The sequence below is a fragment of the Anolis sagrei genome, chromosome 12, assembly GCF_037176765.1.
Source record: "Anolis sagrei isolate rAnoSag1 chromosome 12, rAnoSag1.mat, whole genome shotgun sequence".
Taxonomy (NCBI): Eukaryota; Metazoa; Chordata; class Lepidosauria; order Squamata; family Dactyloidae; genus Anolis; species Anolis sagrei.
The window spans coordinates 135,511-155,907 of NC_090032.1; the positions used below are offsets into that span (position 1 = coordinate 135,511).

The 20,397-nt window shown below is 50.4% G+C and overlaps 2 protein-coding genes across 2 annotated transcripts; both read right to left on the reverse strand.

Annotated features, from left to right (window-relative positions):
* Positions 1–73: 73 nt before the first annotated feature.
* On the reverse strand, positions 74–7,003 carry LOC132764076 (solute carrier family 2, facilitated glucose transporter member 11-like). The gene is made up of 12 exons (XM_067472271.1): positions 6,803–7,003; positions 5,792–5,890; positions 4,667–4,827; positions 4,442–4,566; positions 3,935–4,064; positions 3,323–3,471; positions 2,531–2,781; positions 1,994–2,104; positions 1,378–1,479; positions 1,213–1,288; positions 622–749; positions 74–455 (listed from the first exon to the last, which is right to left on the reverse strand). Exons 1-12 carry the CDS (start codon positions 6,824–6,826, stop codon positions 240–242), a joined length of 1,572 nt encoding a protein of 523 aa, XP_067328372.1. The 5' UTR covers positions 6,827–7,003; the 3' UTR covers positions 74–239.
* An 830-nt stretch (positions 7,004–7,833) lies between these two features.
* On the reverse strand, positions 7,834–20,393 carry LOC132764077 (cytochrome P450 2H1-like). Its single transcript, XM_060757898.2, has 10 exons — positions 18,207–20,393; positions 16,939–17,057; positions 16,651–16,813; positions 15,589–15,729; positions 14,657–14,817; positions 13,531–13,707; positions 13,140–13,302; positions 11,557–11,744; positions 10,352–10,493; positions 7,834–9,007 (listed from the first exon to the last, which is right to left on the reverse strand). Exons 1-10 carry the CDS (start codon positions 18,241–18,243, stop codon positions 8,826–8,828), a joined length of 1,473 nt encoding a protein of 490 aa, XP_060613881.2. The 5' UTR covers positions 18,244–20,393; the 3' UTR covers positions 7,834–8,825.
* Between the last annotated feature and the right edge of the window lie 4 nt (positions 20,394–20,397).

Consider the following 20,397-nt stretch of genomic DNA (forward strand, 5'->3'; position numbering starts at 1 on the left):
AGATGAGCACCAGAGTCAGACTCGGCTAGGCTTAACGTCAAGAGGAAACCTTTCCCTTTGTATAGAGATCGAGGACAGAAGATACACCATTTTATTGGTTTCATTGAATGAATGTAAACAAGAAGGCGTTTCTTTTGTTATTTTCCCCTGCTGAAAACTATCCAGAGATCGTGTAAACTTGGAGAATGTCCCTGTTACAGGAATAATGACACTAATTGTGGTTGTTGCTGCCGCTGTTCTCAGAGCCTTGTGCAGAAGAGGTCTTCCTTCGGGAAATGGCTGTTGGGTTCCGCTTTGAAGAGGTCTCCCTTCCGCCCGTAATTTAGTTTATTGAACTCGGCGGTGATTTCCACGATGGATTTGCCTTTGGTTTCCGGGAGGAAGAGATAGACGAAGACGGCCGAAGCGGAAAGGACGGCCACGAAGAGCAGGAAGCAGAACGGGCCCAGCCAGGCCTGCGAGGAATCACGGAACACAGAGCAAGGTCAGGTTATCTGGCATGTCGTAGAATATATTTAGCATGACAAAATATACAATAAAAATATAAAACACTTAATATACAATATATCATAAAAACAAAGAAATATAAGATATACTACAAACTAGAATGCAGAACCTCACCACAACGAAAGGGAATCCCATCCCGAGGAGGAAGAGCCCGGCCCAGTTGAGGATCCCGACCAGGACGAAGGCCGAGGGGCGGAAGGCCTGCGTGAACATCTCCACCATCACCGCGATCGTGGCCCCGGCTGCAAGGGAGAGGGAGTGACTAATACGCAGAGGGGCCCCCAAAGGCCATCTAGGCTGCCCCATTCCGGCCTCAAGGAAGGAAGGTACAAGGGACCTCCTGAGATCATGCAGACTGGCCCCGTTCTGACATCAAGGAAGACACAATGGATGAAGGGAGAGAGGGAGGGCAAAGGAACCCCCAAAGGTCATCTAGACCAGGCATGGACTGCAACTCCCACAATTCCTAACAGCCTACCAGTAAAGGAAGGAAGTTGAAAGGGAACCCAAAGGCCACCTAGACCACCCCCGTTCTTCCATCAAGGAAGACACAATGAAAGAAGGAAGGAAGCATAGACTTGAAGGGGACTCCTAAAGGTCATCCAGACCGACCCCATTCAGACATAATGATAGATGCATACTAACAAAAGCATCCCGATTAAGCCATAATAATGGTAACAACAACAATACTAAGGATGTACTGACAGGGCCCGATGCCATAGAAGACGACAAAGAGGAAGATGAGGGCGACGCTGACGTAATGCATCCATGGGAAGCGGTGCTGCAAACAGAGAGAAAGACGCATTTAATTGCAAAGGAAGAAGGGCCAATTGGGGCGTTAATTGGAAGCTTAATGAATTAACTAACGACCTGGAGGGTGAGGGTGACGGTGAGCAGGACCAGGACCACGACCATGGCCGCATATCCGCCCCACAGCAGCCGCTTCCTCCCAAAGCGCTCAATGAGGGAACTCTGCAAAGGAAGAGGAAGGAATACATAACAACAACAACAACACTTCGATTATATTCCGTTCTATCACCCAAAACGGATTACAACATACACAGAAAGGAAAACATTCAGTGCCTTTAATACAGTGGAAACAACAGGGTAATAATAGCAAACGCAGAAGAGAAGTAAAGGCTTCCCCTTTCATCTCCGGCTTCAACTCTGTCCACGGAGAGGCGCTCTTTCTCCCTCTCCAAGATGGGGATCCTGTTGTGTGTAGAGTCCTCCTGGTCACATTGCCATCATGGCTGCACGGGCACCTTTATTGCCTTCCTACCAAAGCGGAACCTATTGATCGACCCACATTTGCATGTTTTCGAGGTTGGCAGGAGCTGGGACTAACAGCAGGAGCTCACCCCAATCCATGGCTTGGAACTGCCAACCTTTTGGTCAACAAACTCAACAGTTCATCAGTTTAATGCATTGCGCCACCACGGCTCCTTAAATAAATGTTGTTTTTTTTTGAGGGGCTCGGACTTACACACAGGACGGAGGAGAGGCACTCGCAGACCCCGACCCCCAGGGCCACGTAAGGGATCGTCTCTTCTTCGAACTGAGCTGTGTGGAAGACTTCGAAGGAATAGAAGTAGATCTAAGGAAAGGAAGGAAGGAAAGAAAGAGGGAGGGTCAGGCTAGATGGCCTTTCAAGGACCCTAAATGAGGATGACAGGTCAGGCCTATTACAAAACTTTGAAAGGATAGAAAATAGATCTGGAAGGAAGGGAGGGAGGGAGGGAGGGAGGTCAGACTAGGAGGTGACCCTAAAATATTATTATTATTATTATTATTATTATTATTATTATACACACTGGGCCTATTGCAAAACTTTGATAGTTAAATTATTATTATTATTATTACTATTATTATTACAAAACTTTGAAAAGACAGAATGTCGATCTGGAAGGAAGGAAGGAAGTGGAGTCAGACTATGAATATTACACAAGAGCGAAGGGAATCACTGTACATTAATAGGACGTATATTGTCCCTATAGAATATGTATGTCGGCATAGACTCAACTGCGTTGATGCCGCAGAGCTGGAGGGTGGTCATGATGGCGAACGTGATGTAGAGCTGCCACCGGAAGGACCGGGAAGCCAGCAGCTCTCGAACCCGGAGCCCCTTCGGAGGAGGAAGAGGAAGAGGAAGAGGAAGGGAAGAAGGGGGAGGAGGAGGAGAAGGGGAAGAGGAAGGGCACCGCTGGCTTTGCTCTCTGCGGAGGTCCTCGATCTCGGCCCCATGGTCCCCGGGGCCCCAGAGATGCCGGATGGCTGGGAGGAAGGAAGGAAGGGAGGGAGGAAGGAAGGAAGAGAAGAAGGAAGGAGGGAAGAGGATTAAGAGTTAGAGAGGAAAAGAAAAAGGAAGAGAGAGAAAAAGGAGGAGGAAGAGGGACGAGAAGGGAGGGAGGGAGAGAAAGAAAGAAAGAATTGAATGAGAAAGGAAATGAAGGAAGTGATGGAAGAGGAAGGAGGAAAGGAAGGCGGAAAAGGCGAAAGGGAAATAAAATTTAGAAGAAGAAAATAAAAGACAGAAGAGAAAGGAGCAGAGAGAGGAAATGGAAGAGAGAAGGGCAGAAAGTAAACAAAAGAGAGGAAGGAAGGAAGGAAGAAAAGACATCAGCGGAAAAGAGAACAAGAAGGGGGAGGGAAGAAGAGAATGGAGGAAGGGGGAAAAGCAGGAGGGCGGAAGGAAGGAAGGTGGAAGAGATGGGAGGTGAGGGAAGGAAGCAGGAAGAGCAACAGAGGACTCAGTTTACCAAATGAAGGAGGAGGAAGCTGGAGTTCAGGGAAAGGAAGTGGGGGGGGGGGTTACCTTTGAGGAAGGCCTCCTCATTTCCTTTCTGGAGGAGGAGGTAGGAAGGGGAGTCCGGGAAGCAAGGAAGGGCCGCCGATTGGGCCAAAGCAGAAAAGCCCGTCAGGGCCAGGAGGAGGGGCCAGAAGGGGGCCCCGCCCAGCACTTCCCTGGAAGGAGGAAGTGGGAGGAGGAAGGAGGAAGTGGAGGAAGTGGAAGTGAGAGGAGGTAGTAGATGGCAGAAGATAGGGAAGGAGGGGAAGTGGAAGTGAGATGAGGAAGTGGACGGAGGAAGATAGGGAAGGAGGGGAAGTGGAGGAAGGAAGTGGAAGTGAGAGGAGGAAGGAAGAAGTGGGAAGAGGAAGGAAGGAGGAAAATAGGGAGGGAGGGAGGAAGGGGATATGGAAGGGGAAGAGAGATTAAGAGGAAGAGCAGGAATAGGCAGGAAGAAAAAAAGAAGGAAAAGAAGGAAAGGGAAGAAAAATAGGAAGCAAACAAACAAACAATTAGTGGTGGGCCGGCCCAGCGTTCCTCTTCCTTCCCCTCAAGAAGGAAGCTCTACAACTCCCCCTCCTCCACTCCTTCCTTCCTTCTTTAAGGGAGGGCGGCTTTCCACTTCCTCTTCCTGCTGACCTGAGGCCCGCGACCTGCCCAGCGACCTTTCCCAGGGTCAGGAAGACGGCGACAGTGGCGTTGGCGAAGCCGCGGAGCTTCTTCGGGGAGATCTCGCCCACATACTGCGGGTGGATGCTGAAGGAAATGCCTGGGGAAAGAAGGAAGGAAGTACGGGGCGCAGAATAATTGCATATTCATGGCTCATTTGCATAGGGGGAGGAGCTTCCCGTTGCAGAGTCCCATGTTTGGAGACATAGATGGTCCAGATTGACTGAAGGAAAGAAGGAGGATGTGTACGATTCATATCAGTCCTATGAATATGCATGGGTCATTTGCATATTCATAGGTCAGTACGAATAATAATATTCCCATGATGGTCCAAGTCAGGAGATTGGCGGAGATGGGTTGAAGTACGATGCGTACGAGCCCTATGACTATGCATGGCTCATTTGCATGAGGGGTGTCCCACAATGCCTTGCGGGAGATGGAGGTGGGCCTGAGGATGATGGTGATGATGATGATTACCGATGCCGACCCCGTAAAGGAAGCGCCCGAGGAGGATCATCTCGAAGGAGGCGGCGCTCTCGCTCAGCCCGACGCACAGGGCGGCCGCCACCATGACCGCGTTGGCCACCACCTGGCACTTCTTCCTGGGAGGAGGCCACAAGGAGGAGGGTGTCATGGGAGGAAGTGGAAGGAAGGAAGGAAGGAAGGAAGGATGGAAGGAAGTCTTCTTCCTCGTTCACTCACTTGCGGAAGCGGGCGGTCAGGAAGCCGCAGGCCCCCCCACCCAGGAGGCCCCCCAGGCCGTAGGCCGAGACAACGCAGGACCAGAGCAGCTGGACCGAGTCCGGGGACAGAGCGGAGCCGTGGCGGGAGGACCAGGTGGCGTTCATGAACCTCTTGATGTGCTGAAGGAGGAGAAGGAGAAGGCATGGAGTGGCCAGGGGAAGAACGGAAGGAAGGAAGGAAGGAAGGAAGGAAGGAGAAGCAGAGGAGGGAAAGAGAAGGCAATGAGTGGCTATGGGAAAGGGAGGGAGGATGGATGGATGGATAGAAGGAAGGAAGGAGAAAAGGAGATGGGAAGGAAAGGGTCCAGGGACAGAGCGGAGCCGTGGCGGGAGGACCAGGTGGCGTTCATGAACCTCTTGATGTGCTGAAGGAGGAGAAGAAGGCATGGCTATGGGAAGGAAGGAAGGAAGGAAGGAAGGAAGGAAGGAAGGAAGGAGAAGCGGAGGAGGAAGAGGGGAGGAGAAGGCAATGAGTGGCTATGGGAAGGGAGGGAGGGAGGATGGATGGAAGAAAAGAAGGAAGGAAGGAAGGAAGGAGAAGCGGAGATGGGAAGGAAAGAGTCCAGGGACAGGGAGGAGCCGTGGCAGGAGGACTGGGTGGCGTTGATGAACCTCTTGATGTGCTGAAGGAGGAGAAGAAGGAAGGAAGGAGAGGAGGAGGAGGAGACATTGAGTGCCTATGGGAAAGAAGGGAAGGAGGGAGGGAAGAAGAAAGAAGAGAAGGAAAGGGCTTAAAAGGAAGGAAAGAGAAGAAGGAGAAGGAAGAAAAGAATGACGGAGTAGACGAGGAGGAGAAGATATTGGTGGCTATGGCAGGGAAGGAAAGAGTAGGAGAGGAGGAGAAAGAAGGAGAAGGCATTGAGTGCCTATGGAAAGGAAGGAAGGGGCATTGAGTTGCTATGGCAAGACAGGAAGAAGGAGGGGAGGAGGAGGAGGATGGAGCCCCCCATAACTTCATGGAGCTGGCGGACCCCCTCCAATCCCTCCCTCCCTCCCCTTGACAGACCTCCATCCATCCATCCAGCTTGGAAGCCTCCATAGATGGAAGGAGGCCCTGCCATGTTCTCTTCCTTCCTTCCCATACCATGGATGGGTAGTTGATCACCGAGATGTGGAATCCATACGGGAAGCTGCCTCCGATCCCCAGGATCAGGATCATCTGGAAGAATCCCCGGTACTGGACCTGGAGGAAGAGGAAGAGGAGGCCGTCCCAAAGAGCTGAAGGAAGGATCTCCCCCCTCCTCTTGGTCCCTTTTTGGGTCCTTCCTTGAGAACCCATCTCCGTCCAAAACCTAATCAACCTCAGATTACTGAACTGAGATAGATCTTCAAAGTGAATCCATGAATCAAGGCAGGGAGGATCCTCAAATCAAGGTGGATCCCCACAATCAAGATGGCTATGGGGGTCAAAATGGGGACATTCAAACCAGGATGAATCAATTGATTGGAGTGGATCCCAGAATCAAAATGAACTCACAAATCGTGACAATGGATCCTCAAATTGTGGTGGACTGCTCAGTCAAGGTGGAAATGAGGGAGCATCACATCAAAGTGGATTCTGGGAGTTCTTGATCGAAATCAGATCCATGACTCATTGTTAATCCTTGAAAAAGAGGGATCCTCTAATGGGAATGATTGAAGGTGGATCCCCAATTCAAGGTGGATCCAGGAATAAATCCAAACGATCCTTGAACCAAGACAGATCCTTTAATCTTGGGATCACAGGGTTTCTGGTGGGATCTTGGATCAAAATGGATTGCTGGATCCAAGTAGATCCCCGGCTCAAGACCAAAATGTATTCCTCAGATCAAAGTAGAGCCCAAAAATCAATACAGGGCGCAACTGTATCAATCAAGATGATTGTTTAATAACTAAAGATCGATTTTTTTAGATCAACTGGATCCTCAGAGATTCCTGAACGGAATCCATGGATCCCTTGATTTGAAGGCAAGATCTAGAAGAGGAGCTACTGGGCTCGGAGAACACTCTTGTCTGGATAACAATAATTCATTCTTATTATTTGCTTTTAATTATAGATCATTACCATTAAATATATATATATAAATTATTGATCATATTGATAACAATAACTCACCAGGTCAGAGAGGACGGAGGCCATTCTCTCTCCCAATCTCTCTCTCAATCTCGCCTTCACTTTGGGCGAAGGAAGCCGGAACGTAACGCGGGTTAATTTTTACTCTTTCCAGTTCACGCATTTCTGGGCATCGAAACGCACTGATGGGTCCACAAGACCCTCGGCCAATCAGCGGGCGGGAAGGGAGACTCCCCCAGGGAGGGGGGGGGAGGAAGGCTCCCTGTCACTCATTCATTTGCAAGGCTTTGATAAGTCAAGGATTTGATATTAATCAGCATTCATGTCAATCCCATTGAGACCAGATACTTCTGTTTCCTTTTGCAATGCGGCTTCTTGTTGTTGTCGTTACTGTTGCCGTTGCTTTTCTACCTTTAGTTTTGCAACGTAGTTACTTTAATTTCCCTTGTTATCATTTCTGTGCATTTAGTTGTGCCACGTAGTTCCCTACATTTCCTTTTGCAACTGCAATTATTATTATTATTATTATTATTATTATTATTATTATTATTATTATTATTTATGTATGTATCTGCCGCCCTCCCTGCCCAAGAGGACTCAGGGTGGCTTCCAGCATAAGGCAAAACATTCAGTTGCCAAAAGGAAACCATACAACAAGGTCAAACATCATAAAACAAAAACATGCAATCCTGCTAAAACAACTGCAAAAATTAAAATCCAGTTACTTTTGTGTGTTTACATTTACGGTGTAGTTACCTTTGTATGTTTACATTTGCGATGTAGATAAGCATAGTTACATTGATATGTTTCGATTTGTAGTGCAGTAATAGTTACTTTTGTATGTTTACATTTGCATTGTAGTTACTTTTGTGTGCTTATAATTTGTGGTGCAGTTACTTACATTTCCTTTGAGAACGGCAGTTACACCCCCTGCACTTGAGTCTCCCGATGGTCGTGGTTTCTGGAGGGAGGAAATGAGGTCACAGAGCTGGGACGGAGGGACCTCCAGAGGTCACCTAGACTTCCCTTTGACCTGAGGGTATCTCCACCACAGAACTTCACTTTTCCTTCCATTTTTAAATTTTTTTAAATGTTTTTTATTGAGTGTATGAGTGGCATACAGGATATAAAATCCAATACACATCGTACAGGTCGGCCATTGTCAGCAGAGTTATGATATCAAATGAAAATATTACAACAGCAGAAGCTTACTTTATTACAGCTTCATAGTAGAAAGAAAAGAAACTCAAAACTCAGACCCAAGACTACGGACAGATGCAAACGATAATAACAGCAGGAATGAGCCCCACCTGCATCCAATTGACAAGACCCAAACCACAAGCTTTCCAACAATTAAAGGCACAAACCCACCAACTAAACATAACTAAACACATTCAAGGAACAATATAATTTTGCACACTTTATAATACTTTCAACAGCCATTCCCATGAACCCATGACTTTTCATTCAGAAATTCCCTTAGCAAGATCCATTCCTGTCTATCTTTCTCAATAATAGCTGCAAAGTCAATCAGTGTGGGTATCTGCATAGAGGTGGCCTGGCTGTTGTTGCCTGGAGGCACCCTCTGTGGAATGATGTCCAGGGTGGGAGAAAGAACCCAGTGTGGATGTTGCAATGAGCACGCTTGAGTAGCCTTGCAGCTGCAAAACCAACCAGCATAGAGGTGGCTTGGCTGTTGATGCCTGGAGGCACCAAATCAAGTGCCAGCGAACACCTCCCAAACAGGGGGTGCCTCCAGGCAACAGAGGCCAGGCTCCCTCCATGCAGAGACCCTAACTGAGTGACTTTGCAGCTTCCAAGCTTGCTCATTGCAACAGACAAGGGATATTACATACTCGGCTTGCTTTACCACCACCAGATCCCCTGAAGGTGCCAGTAGTCACAAATGCAGGTGAATTGTCAGGAGAAAATGCTGCAGGCAGCCTGGAAAACCACCCAACGCCCCAGTGATTCAGGCCGTGAGAGAAAGCCTTGGGCAAGCGGTGGGAGAAAAGTCCGCCGAGCCTTCGCGACGCTTCCTCTTCCTCGTTCTCCTTCCTGCGTCTCAGCGGGGGAGGAGGCAGACCTGGAAGGGCTTGGGGGCCACCGTCAGGAAGCCCGTGGCGGGCGAGAGGTCCAGCTCCTCGGGAGGCAGGGCGGGGTGCAGGCGGAAACGCTGCAGGAGCGTGGCCAGCGACACAAAGAGGGTGGTCGAGGCCAGGCGCCGGCCCAGACACGCACGCTGCCCTGCGGAGAGGGAAGGAAGGAACAAGGGGCTCAGCCACTCGAGACCCCCACCGTGCCCTCCTCCCGTCAACATGGAGGGAGGCTTGTGCTGGAAAGAGCCGCCTTCTTCAAGCCTCCTGTACTAGATCTTTGTTTACATATAATCCAGATGGCTGACAGCCTTGTACGTGTGTCTCTTGGGATGCAGTTTTCCTTAGCTCTATGTTGTGGACAATGTGATCGGGTCTGGGCTTGTTCAGGACGCAGACTCCATTTTAGAAACAGTATGCTTAGAGAATTCAGCAGAAACAGGGGTGTGCTTTGGGAAGACAGTAGGAACAGAATGCTGCACAGGAGCTATTGGACTCTCAATGCAGAGGCTTCAGTAGAAACAGCACAGACTACAGAGACGCCATTAGACTCTCCGGCCAGAGAGATGCTTCAGACTTTGGGCTGCTGATGACGGGAATGTTTTGAAATAGTGTATTATAGTTTTCAAAGTTAGTGTTTGTGTCCTAAAAATGTAATGCAATGTGGTGAGAGTGAAATTCCTGTGTGGAAAGAGTTAACTGGACGTAGTTAACTGGAGAGATCGGCATTCCTAGAGAGTCATAAATCTTAGCCGGCGTACGTACGTCATCCCGTCACTGTGGAATGTAAGGAGATGTGGACTAATTGTAGATGGCAAGGTGTTGAGCGGAACAATGTAGCCGCCGCTTGAGATGGAAGCCTGCTTCTTGTTCTGCTTAGCTTCTAGTGTAAATATTGTGTTTAATATTGTGTTTTTAATATTAATATTGTGTTTAATGTTAATATTGTTGTTGTTTATATTGTGTTTTTAGACTAAAAAGATGTGTTTGTTTGCCTTGCTGTGCTGAGATCTACACTGTCAGTCTTGTGTAACCTGCACATATCTGTAACGGAATTGATATGCAAAGTACCTGTATGCCGAATACATGAAGGTTGTGAGTAAACCAACAATGCTATTTTAACAAAGACTCCTTTATTTTTTGGTCTCTTGAGAATATGATTTAAACCGAGATGTTTTGAAGGAGAGTAGGTGTTTTTGGGCAACTGAAAACACTTCTAAAACTCTGCTATGTGTTTGTGTGCGCTTTGTGCATATCTTTGTCCCTAACAGGTACATCAGTCTAACAACTGAGAAACCTAACTGCCTTGCATGAATGCCATTTCCCCAAAAGGTTATGGCATCATTTTTCTAAAAGGTTATGATTTCTGACCAGGTCCTGCCTTTCCAAAGATCGTAATTTCCCCAAAAGGTTATGGAGATTTCCATTTTCCAATGTCCCCTGTTTCAATCAGCGATGGGCAGCAGCGAAGGAAGGAGGAGGGAGAAGGCCTTACCGATGGAGAAGGGGATGAAGAACTCGCTCTCCCGCAGGGCGCCCGCCTCGTCCAGGAAGTGCGCGGGGTCAAAGCGCTCCGGGTGGGGGAACTCCCTCGGGTCGTGCAAGGAGGGCTTCAGGGCCGGGAAGATGGTGGTGCCCTGCAGGAGGAGACAGGTGTGTGGGGGGAAGGGCGGGGTGAGCTGGGTGGCCTTGGGGGTTCCTTCCCACTCTATATTATTATTGACATGACTAAGGGTGGGTGGCTATCTGTCGGGAGGGCTTTGATTGTGCTTTTCCTGCCTGGCAGAAAGGAAAGGGGTAGACTGGATGGTCTTTGGGATCCCTTCCAACTCTAGGAGTAGAATAATAATAATAATAATAATAATAATAATAATAATGGATAATAATAATTGATAATAATAATAAATAGTAATTCTATCTTGGTGATGATGAAATATCCTTTCCTGGAGGCTCTGAAGCAGAGGCTGGATGGCCATCTGTCAGGAGGGATTGGATGGTGCTTTTCCTGCCTGGCAGAAAGAAGGGGGCTGGACTCTTTGGGGGTGTCTTCCAACTCTATATTATTATTGACGTGACTAAGGTTGGGTGGCTATCTGTCAGGAGGGCTTTGATTGTGCTTTTCCTGCCTGGCGGAAAGAGGGAGGATGGACTGGGTGGCCTTTAGGGTCCCTTCCAACCCTAGGAGTAGAATTATTATTATTATTATTATTATTATTATTATTATTCTATTGAAATCTTCTTTCCTGGAGATTTCAATAGAAGCCTTCCCTTCCCTGGAGGCTTTGAAGCCAAGGATGGCTGGCCATCTGTTGGGAGGGATCAGATGGTGCTTTTCCTGCCTGAAAGAAAAAAAAGGGGCTGGACTGGATGACCTTCTTTGGGGGTCTCTTCCAACTCTAGGATTCTATGCGAGGTATAACATAGAATACCGTGTATCTATCGATCAGAGCTATCGTTGGATGGCCATCTGTTGGGAGGACTTTGATTGTGTCTTTCCCTGAGAGACTTTATGTCCGGGATCCTCAAACCCTTTTAAGCCGAGGGCCAGTTCGAGGTTGACCAGACTGTTGGGGGGGGGGGGGGGGCGGACTATAGTGTGACAACGGCGACAAAACCAAGTGGGAATGCCGTACCATTGTTGTTGACCCTGGCGGCTTGATATGCGCCAATCCCAACCCTTTCCATGGCATCCTCACTGACCTTGGGGATGAGGAACTGCCGGAAGAGGGTGTCCCGGGTGGTGGCGCGCGGCACGTTGAGCGGGACCAGGGCCAGGGAGCGGTGGGCCTCGCGGATCACGGCGTGCGTGTAGGGCATCTCGGCCAGGTCCGCCAAGCAAGGCCTTCTCGACGGGCCGATCACCCGCTCGATTTCCTGGTGGACTTTCTCTGCGGGAAAAAGGGGTCGCGCCCCATGAAGGCCCGCTCATCACAGGCTCCCCTCAGTTGCTTCAGAAGTCAGATCTCTCTGTCTATTGGGACATGGAGGTGGGCCTCTCTTAGGTCCATCACCCTATCATCTATCTATCTATCTATCTATCTATCTGTCTGTCTATCGCAGTGTTTCTCAACCTTCCTAATGCCACGACCCCTGAATACAGTGTTGACCCCCAACCATACCATTATTTTCATTGCTACTTCATAACTGTCATTTTGCTACTTGTTATGAATCGCAATGTAAACATCTGATACACGGGATGTATTTCCATTCACTGGACCAAATTTGGCACAAATACCCAATATGCCCTGATTTGAAGACTGGTGGGGCTGAGGGGGGGATTGTGTCAGACTGTAGGATCAAAATAGCAATATTAAATAACCACTCACAAGCCGGCTTGCTTTGAAATGGATATATTGCTTGTATCTCTGCAGCAAAGAAAGACACTAGTGGCTTTTCCCCACCACCACTTCCTTTTATACACCTTTCCTGCCCATCTCCCCCTCTTCTCAGTTTCCTCATTAGAACTCGTTGCTTCACAAGTTCCAACACAAGGATTCCAGCACCCTCTGCTGGCTTCAGGGCATCACAGAGAGAGAATGGTTCAGCCAGGAGGAATAGGAGGGAATTTGTGATGTCTTCATTCTGTCAGAAATTGACTCCTAACAAATAGATTTTGTCATTTGAGAGTTGTAGTTGCTGGGATTTATAGTTCACCTACAATCAAAGAGCGTTCTGAACCCCACCAACGATGGAATGGAACCAAACTTGGCACACAGGACTCTCACAACCAACAGAAAATACTGGAAGGGTTTGGGAGCAATTGGCAGTGATTTAGGGGAGAGCACGCCTGCTCTCCCCCTCCCCTCTTGGAGCCTCAGAAAGAGCCCTCCCCTTGGCTGAGAGGCCTGCCAATCACAGCAGGAGGAGGGCTTTGGGAGGGAGGATCCTCCATCTGTTTCCAAAAAGGAAGAGAAAGGTGGAGAGATCTTCAGCCTTGTCTGCCAAAGGGGCTCCTAAGGCCATCAGAAATGTGTGTTGTCCGATGGTCTCTGGAGACCCCTCTGACCCCCCTCATGACCCCTCCCACAGGGGTCCCGACCCCCAGGTTGAGAAATGCTGATTTCTTGGGCGATTAGGAATGGTGAGAGTTGAAAACACCTGGAGGGAGGGGGCCAAACATTAGGAAATAACTACCTCTGAGGATGCCTGCTATAGATGCAGGCGAAACGTCAGGAGAGAATGCCTCTAGACCATGGTCATATAGTCCGAAAAAACCTACAACCCATCAGGAAACGACCTTCCTGGCATTTCATTCATGGCCCAGCAGGTGTGGGGCTGCCCACCTTGCACCTCGGGGTACTTCAGGAGCACCAGCATCAGGTACTGGAGGACCAGGCTGGTGGACGCGGCTCCGGCCACGAAAAAGTCCATCGTGCTTCTCACCAAACTCCGGAGGTCGAAGACGGAGGCAGGGCCCCCCTCCCCATGCTGCTGCTGCTGCTCCTCCTGCGGGGAGTTTGGGGGGCAGAGCGGAAGGAAGGAAGGAAGGAAGGAAGGAAGGAAGGAAGGAAGAGAAAAGAAGGAGAGGCACAAGAGGGGTTTCTCTGGGTCAGAGAGCTCCCCCCCTCCACTTGAGACCACACTTTCTTCTCTCCATGAGCCACGCAGGCCGGGTGAGGCCCACCAGCTGGGATCACCCCCAACCCCCCCCCCCCCCCCCCGCGCGCGTCTTACCTGCTCCATTTTGAGGAGGAAGGCGTGGATGAAGTTCCGGGCGGGGCCGGGCGGCAGCGCCTCCTTCTGGGCCTGGGCCCTCCGGGCAACGAAGCGGTCCATTTCCTTTGTGTTCCGGAAGATGGTCTGGTGGGAGCCCGGGAGGGGGTCCAGGAGGGCCGGGAAGACATTGTACAGCTGGAAGGAAGGCGGAGGGGAAGGTCAGGGGGGCTCAGGGAGGGGGGAGGGAGGGAGGGAGGGAGGACACTCACCCCCCATACACACACACACACACACACCCCACTTTATTGGCATCTGCATAGGGGGCTGCGGTGGCGCAACTGTTGACTCTGCTGACCTAAAGGTTGAATTTGAAGCTGCAGGTCAGGGTGAGCTCCAACTATCAGCCCTAGCTCCTGCCAACCTAGCAGTTTGAAAACATGCAAATGTGAGTAGATCAATAGGTACTGCTTCGGTGGGAATGTAATAAATGCGCCCATGCAGCCATGCTGGCAAAACGACCAGGAGGCGCCTACGGACAATGGGCTCCTCAGCTTGTAGAATGGCCCTGGTTTTTATGGCATAATTGATGTATTGGTTTGTGATTGCTTATGTTTTAATTTGCTTTAAACTGTATTGTTACTGTTTTGCTGTTGTTGTGTTGAGGCCTCGGCCTTTGTAAGCCCCATCGAGTCCTGCGGGAGATGCTAGCGGGGTACAAATAAAGTTTAATAACAACAATAATAATAATACTAGAATGGAGCAAGAGCCCCTCCCCATGGCCGGAGTTGAGCCCCGCCCCCAGAAGCCGGGGATGGAAGGAGAAGCCTTTGCCTTGGTTCTGTGTATTTGTGACTCATGGTTATTTTCGCAATATTAAAGGCACTGAATGTTTGAGTATATCTGTGTGTGTTGTAATCCGCTCTGAGTCTCCTCCTGGGGGAGATAGGGCAGAAGATACATAAAGTGTTGTTGTTGTTGTTGTATTGCTACCAACTGTGGCCCTCCCCTCAGCTGTGTTGGACTTCCCTTCCCACAATCCCTAGCGGCCACATAGGCCAGAACACAGTCCTGCCCGCTCTCCCTTCTCCTCTCAGCCGCCTCTCTCTCTCTCTCTCTCTCTCTCTCGTCTCGTTGGCCCGCCTGCCTGGGTCATGGGCCGGGTCTGGAGCCGGGCGTTCTCCCCCAGGAGATGCAGGAAGGCCAGGAACTCGGGGTCTTGGTAGTCGAAGCGAGAGCCAAAGGACACGGCGCACAGGACGTTGGTCGAGGCCGCGGTCAGCAGGCGGGAAGGGTCCAGGGGCCGACCTGCGGAGAGAGGGAAGCCGTCCAGCCCCAGAGAGAGCCATGTCAACACACTGATGCGACCTCTGGCCTTGCCCTCCGCCACAGCCCCCCCCCCACTCCCCTCAGTCCCTCCCACCACTCCTCAGATATATATATATAGACTAGCTGTCCCCTACCACGCATTGCTGTGGCCCAGTATGTGTATATGTGTTTTGTGTGTGTGTATATGTGTACATATATTTGTGTCTATGTCTATATATATGTGTGTTTGCATATATATGTGTGGTTTTGTGCATTCATTGTAATGTAATTTTTTTGGCTTTTCTGCTGTGTTTTTCAGTGTTTTGATGAGTGATGGTCACTCCTTGGCCTGAGAGGTGTCTTGTGTCCAAATTTGGTGTCAATTCCCCCAGTGGTTTTTGAGTTCTGTTAATCCCACAAACGAACATGACATTTTTATTTACATAAGATAGCTATTCCCACAGCTCCGGGCCCCTCCCGCCACACTTGGCTCCTCCCACTCCTTCCAGCCCCTCCCACCCTCTTTAGCCCCTTGGCCTACCCTACCTTCAGCCCCTCCCACCACCGTGGCCCCTCCCATTTTCTTCAGCCCCTCTCACGGCTCCAGCCCAGACTTCGTCCTCTTCCACCCTCTCCAGCCCCTCCCACTTCCTTAAGACCTTCCCACTCCATTCGGCCCCTCCCACCACGCTAGGCCCCCCTCCCACTCCCACCAGCCCTTCCAGAGATGCAGCCCCCCCTCCCTCCCTCCGTCCTTCCTCCCTGGCTCACCCTCAGTGCTGCGCAGCCTCTCTGCCAGGAAGGCGGCCTCCTCTTGGATCCACTCCTCGGCCGGCGCCTCCAACTCGCGGAACGTCTCTTCGGCAAAGCGGCGGAGCTGCCTCCAGGTCTCCCCGTTGCTGAACCCGATGCCTAGGAGGAGGGAGGGGAGGGGGGAGGGGGGGCGGGAAGAGACCACCACTCTCTGCAGAACTGGCGTGGGCCCACCCTCGGATGGGACTTGAAAGGAGGCCCCTCTTGGGTCTATCACTCTAGCTTAAGCCCATTACTGTTATCCATCTATTGGGACTTGGAGGTAGGGCTCTCTTAGGTCCATCACTGTCTATCTATCTATCTGTCTGTCTGTCTGTCTATCTATCTATTGGGACCTGGTTAGGCCTCTCTTAGGTCCATCACTGTCTGTCTATCTGTCTATCTATCTATCGAGACCTGAAGGTAGGCCTCTCTTAGGTCTATTACTCTGACTGTCTATCTGTCTGTCTGTCTGTCTATCTATTTATCTATCTATCGAGACCTGAAGGTGGGCCTCTCTTAGGTCCATCACTGTCTATCTATCTGTCTGTCTGTCTGTCTATCGGGACCTGGTTAGGCGTCTCTTAGGTCCATCACCGTCTGTCTGTCTGTCTATCTATCTATCTATCTATTGGGACCTGGTTAGGCCTCTCTTAGGTTCACCACTGTCTGTCTGTCTATCTATCTATTGATCGATCTATCGATCGCTCTATTGGGACCTGAAGTTAAGCCTCTCTTAGGCCCATCACTCTATCCATCCATCCATCCATCTATCTATTGGGACCTGGAGGTAGGCCTTTTTAGGTCCCTCATTCTATTACCTATTTATTGGGACCTGCAGGTGGGTCTCTCTTAGGTCTCTCATCTCAGTGGTTCTCACCCTGTGGGTCCCCAGATGTTTTGCCCTTCTAGAAACCCTAACGACTGGTAAATTGGCTGGGATTTCTGGGAGTTGGAGGTCAAAACACTTGGTGACCCACAGGTTGCTCCTCCCCCCCCCCCCCCACCTGCCACCCACCCGCCCCTCCACGGCCGACGCACCTGTCCCGCCGATGGTCTTGTCCAGGATGGGGCTCCCTCCGCGGCCGCCAAAGTCCTCCCCTCGGGGCCCCAGGGCCTCCTGCACCACCTCCTGGCCAAAGAGCACCACCGCCCGCTGGGAGCCCAGGTAGAGCGTGAAGACCGGCCCGTAGCGCTGGCTCAGCTGCAGGAAGAAGAAGAAGAAGGAGGAGGAGGAGGGAAGGGTCCCACTCTGTGCGTTTCGATGTGAACACCCCCCCCCCGAGCGCCCCCCCCCCCGAAGCCCACGGCGTTGACCTGGCGACTCACCTTCTCCACGGACCTGGGGAAGTTCTTGGTGTCGACCTGCAGGGCGTTCCCCAGGAAGGGCAGCGGGCGCGGGCCGGGGGGCAGGCCGGGAGGGGCCGTCGTCCCCTTCCCTCTCCAGCCTGAAAAGAGGGAAGACATCAAAGAAGGGGAAAAGAGGAAGGAAGGAAAGAAGGAAGGAAGGAAGGAGCCCTGTCTGTCCAAGGCCAGTGAGGGTGTTGCCATTACTAAGCTGGAATTACCCTTTGAGCAGCCACGAAGTTTGCTCCAGACAAGAAGCAATCAAGGGCCCAGCACACCCCTCCCAAACAGAGGGTGCATCCAGGCAACAACAGCCAGGCTGCCCTCTGTGCAGGGACCCTCACTGATGGACTTTGCAGCTGCAAGGCGAATCAAGCTGGCTAATTGCAACGTGCACAAATGCTTAAATCAAAGAAAGGGTGGCAATAATAATAATAACATAAAACTTCTCCCCAAAGGGACTCAGAGCAGTTCCCAGGTAACATCACAAAACATACAAAGTAAAAAAACAACATAACCATAAGATTAACAAAACAAAATATAAGTTTCTTTCCTCCCACCTTGGACGTCATTCCACAGAGGGTTCCTCCAGGCAACAACAGCCAGGCTGCCCTCTATGCAGACACCCTCACTGATTGACTTTGCAGCTGCAAGGCTAATCAAGCTGGCTAATTTGCACCCTTGCTTCAGTCAAACAAGGGTTCTTTCCTCCCACCCTGGACATCATTCCACAGAGGGTGCCTCCAGGCAACAACAGCCAGGCCACCTCTATGCAGACACCTTCACTGATTGACTGTCTCCAGGCAATAAACCCTTCCAAGGGAACAAAGGCCTGGCTGTTTCTATAATTATTAATGCAGTTACTATTATTATTATTATGATTGTCTTCGTGCAGCAAGGAAACAAGGGCTCGTGAGCACCGCCTGGTGTAACAATGATCCTTATCACTGTTACGATGTCTTCAGTCAGCAAACAATCTAAGCAGATGCCCCTCACTCAATGATTACGCAATCTTCACGTTAATGGGTGGACAGACACATGCGAACCCGCCTTGCCTCTTGCAGGAGGGCTCTTTCTCCCACCCTGGGCTTTCCTCCACAGGTAGATTGTATACTCTACTTGCTTGACTCCCATCAGATCCTCTGCAGATGGCAATAGCCACAGATGTGGGGGAAATGTCAGAAGAAAGTGCTGCTGGAGTATTACTTTGGGGGCTGCGAAGGGGGGGGGAGCAGGGGCCCCCATCTCACCTTGTCCCACTTTGAGAGCGCGCCTCACCCGGTGCATCCTCCTTTCTTCCTTCCCTCGGAGGGACTGCAGGGAGGGATCTGGTCACTCCTTCCTCACTCTCTGGCCGAATTAAGGACGGGGCACTCGCCTCCAGGGTTTGGTCTCTGGTCCGGCTGAGGAATGAAGCAGTGGCGCAATCTGCGCAGGAATCCGGACCCAGCTGCCTCTCTTTTCGCAATCCGGGCCTCACTTGCCAGACCGGCTCCCCAACTGACCGACTGACCAACTGACTGACTCAGGGGCAAAAACTGCACAATCGTCTTTTTTTACGGGAGGGACATTTGTCTCTAGTTCTGCAAAATCTCAGAGAGTCTCGAGCAATTCAACAGACGTTTTGGCCACCGAAATAAAGTTTCCGGAGGATAAACAATCCTTGCAAAGGAAGGACTGCACAATTGCATAGGAAATAAGACTTTCAAACCAGGAACAGAGTGCAATCAAACCCTGTAGGTATGCAAGTATGTGTGTACCTATCTATCTATCTAGGTCACAAGTCGTCTCCCTGTGTTTGAAGGAACAGCCTGAGGACCGACTTGCATGGAGTGGAACGGGGAGGGCACCTTCGGAGGGGTCAGGGCCACCTCCCTTCTCGCGCTGGAATCGGATCCTTTCGTTCAGAATGGCGTTCCCTGACTATTCTCAGAGAGAGCCAAGCGTTGGCCTGCCTTTGGACGCATGCGGAATGCTCGCCAATGCGGACGCTGCAAGTCAGGCTTCTGGAGCTTGACTCCCGTCAAAATCTGACTTGTTCCCCCACCACATCATTAATTCCATGCGAGCGGGGAGACATGGCAGATTATCTCCCATTCTGGCAGGCAGGAAGACACAGTTTAACCCCTCCCAACAGATGTCCATAGAATCTGTGAATCCTAGAGTTTGAAGGTCACCTAGTCCAACCCTACCTATATATATAAAAATACTCTGTGCATAATGAGTGGCTTAAAAACAAAATAACTACGGGGCCAAATGACCCCAAATTTGGCAATAAAACTCCTCACAATCCAAGGAGTGGCCATCACTGGAAAAAAAAGGAACGAATGAAGGAGGGAAAGGGGGAAGGAAGGAAAGAGAGAAGGAGGGAGGGAAAGAAGGAAGGAGGGAAGGAAGGAAAAGGGGAAGGAATGAAGGAGGGAAAGGGGGAAGGAAGGAAGGAAAGAGAGAAGGAGGGAGGGAAAGAAGGAAGGAGGGAAGGAAAAAGGGAAGGAAGGAGAGAAGGAAGGAAAGCAAGAGGTACCGAAGGAAGGAAGAAGAGAAAGTAGAAAGGAAAGAAAAATGGAGCAAAATGCAGGAAAGAAGTAAAGAAAGAAGGAAGGAGAAAAGGAAATAAAACAGGGAGGGAAGAAAGGAGACAAAGGAAGAAGTAGAGAAACGGGGAGGGAAGGAAGGGAAGAGAGAAGGAAGGATGAAACCAAAGAGTGAAAGAAGGAATGAAAGAAAGAGGTAGAGAAGGAAGAAAGGAGAGAAAGGGGAAGGGGAAGAAAAAGGGGGGAAGGAATAGGTAGGTCCCTCTCTTTCGTAATAGTCCAGATATCTACCTCTACTTCGAAAATTCTTACTATAGGCCACAGCAACGTGTGGCAGGGCACAGCTAGTTCTGTCATAAAGGAAGACTATTTATTTATTTATTTAAAGCCTTTCTATTCCGCCCTTCTCACCCCAACTCAGGGGACTCAGGGCGGAGCATAGCATATACACGGCAAACATTCAACGCCGAAACATATTAGACCATACACGTACAGAAGCATTAAAATCACATATCTCGGTGTTACAATCCTCTAGTTAAAATTGTCTCAGCAACCATATCGAATTGGGTTGGCATACTCACCCTCTCGCTGCCTCATTGCGCAGTCCCAAAGGCTCGGTCCCACAGCCACGTTTTTGTCATCCTTCTGAAGGACAAGAGGGAGGGGGCTGACCCGATCTCATGAGGAAGGGAGTTCCATAGCCGAGGGGCCATCACTGAGAAGGCCCTGTCTCTCGTCCCCGCCAAACGCGCCTGTGATGGTGGTGGGACCGAGAGCAGGGCCTCCCCAGAAGATCTTAATCTCCGCGGTGGTTCATAGGGGGAGATGCGTTCAAGACATGGCCGCGGAACCAGAGCCCATCTCATCACAACAATCTCCGAAACGTATAGTTGGAAGGGAGAGCACG

Coding starts and splice junctions, on each gene's coding strand:
- LOC132764076 (XM_067472271.1), bottom strand. CDS start 6,826: ATGGCCTCCGTCCTCTCTGACCTG. Junction 2,105..2,530: donor AGCTCTGCGGCATCAACGCA/GTTGAGTCTATG, acceptor TCCTTTCCTTAG/ATCTACTTCTATTCCTTCGA. Junction 1,480..1,993: donor GCCTCTCCTCCGTCCTGTGT/GTAAGTCCGAGC, acceptor CTTCCTTTGCAG/AGTTCCCTCATTGAGCGCTT.
- LOC132764077 (XM_060757898.2), bottom strand. CDS start 18,243: ATGCACCGGGTGAGGCGCGCTCTCAAAGTGGGACAAG. Junction 11,745..13,139: donor GAAGTACCCCGAGGTGCAAG/GTGGGCAGCCCC, acceptor TTTTTCCCGCAG/AGAAAGTCCACCAGGAAATC. Junction 10,494..11,556: donor GGCAGTTCCTCATCCCCAAG/GTCAGTGAGGAT, acceptor CTCCTCCTGCAG/GGCACCACCATCTTCCCGGC.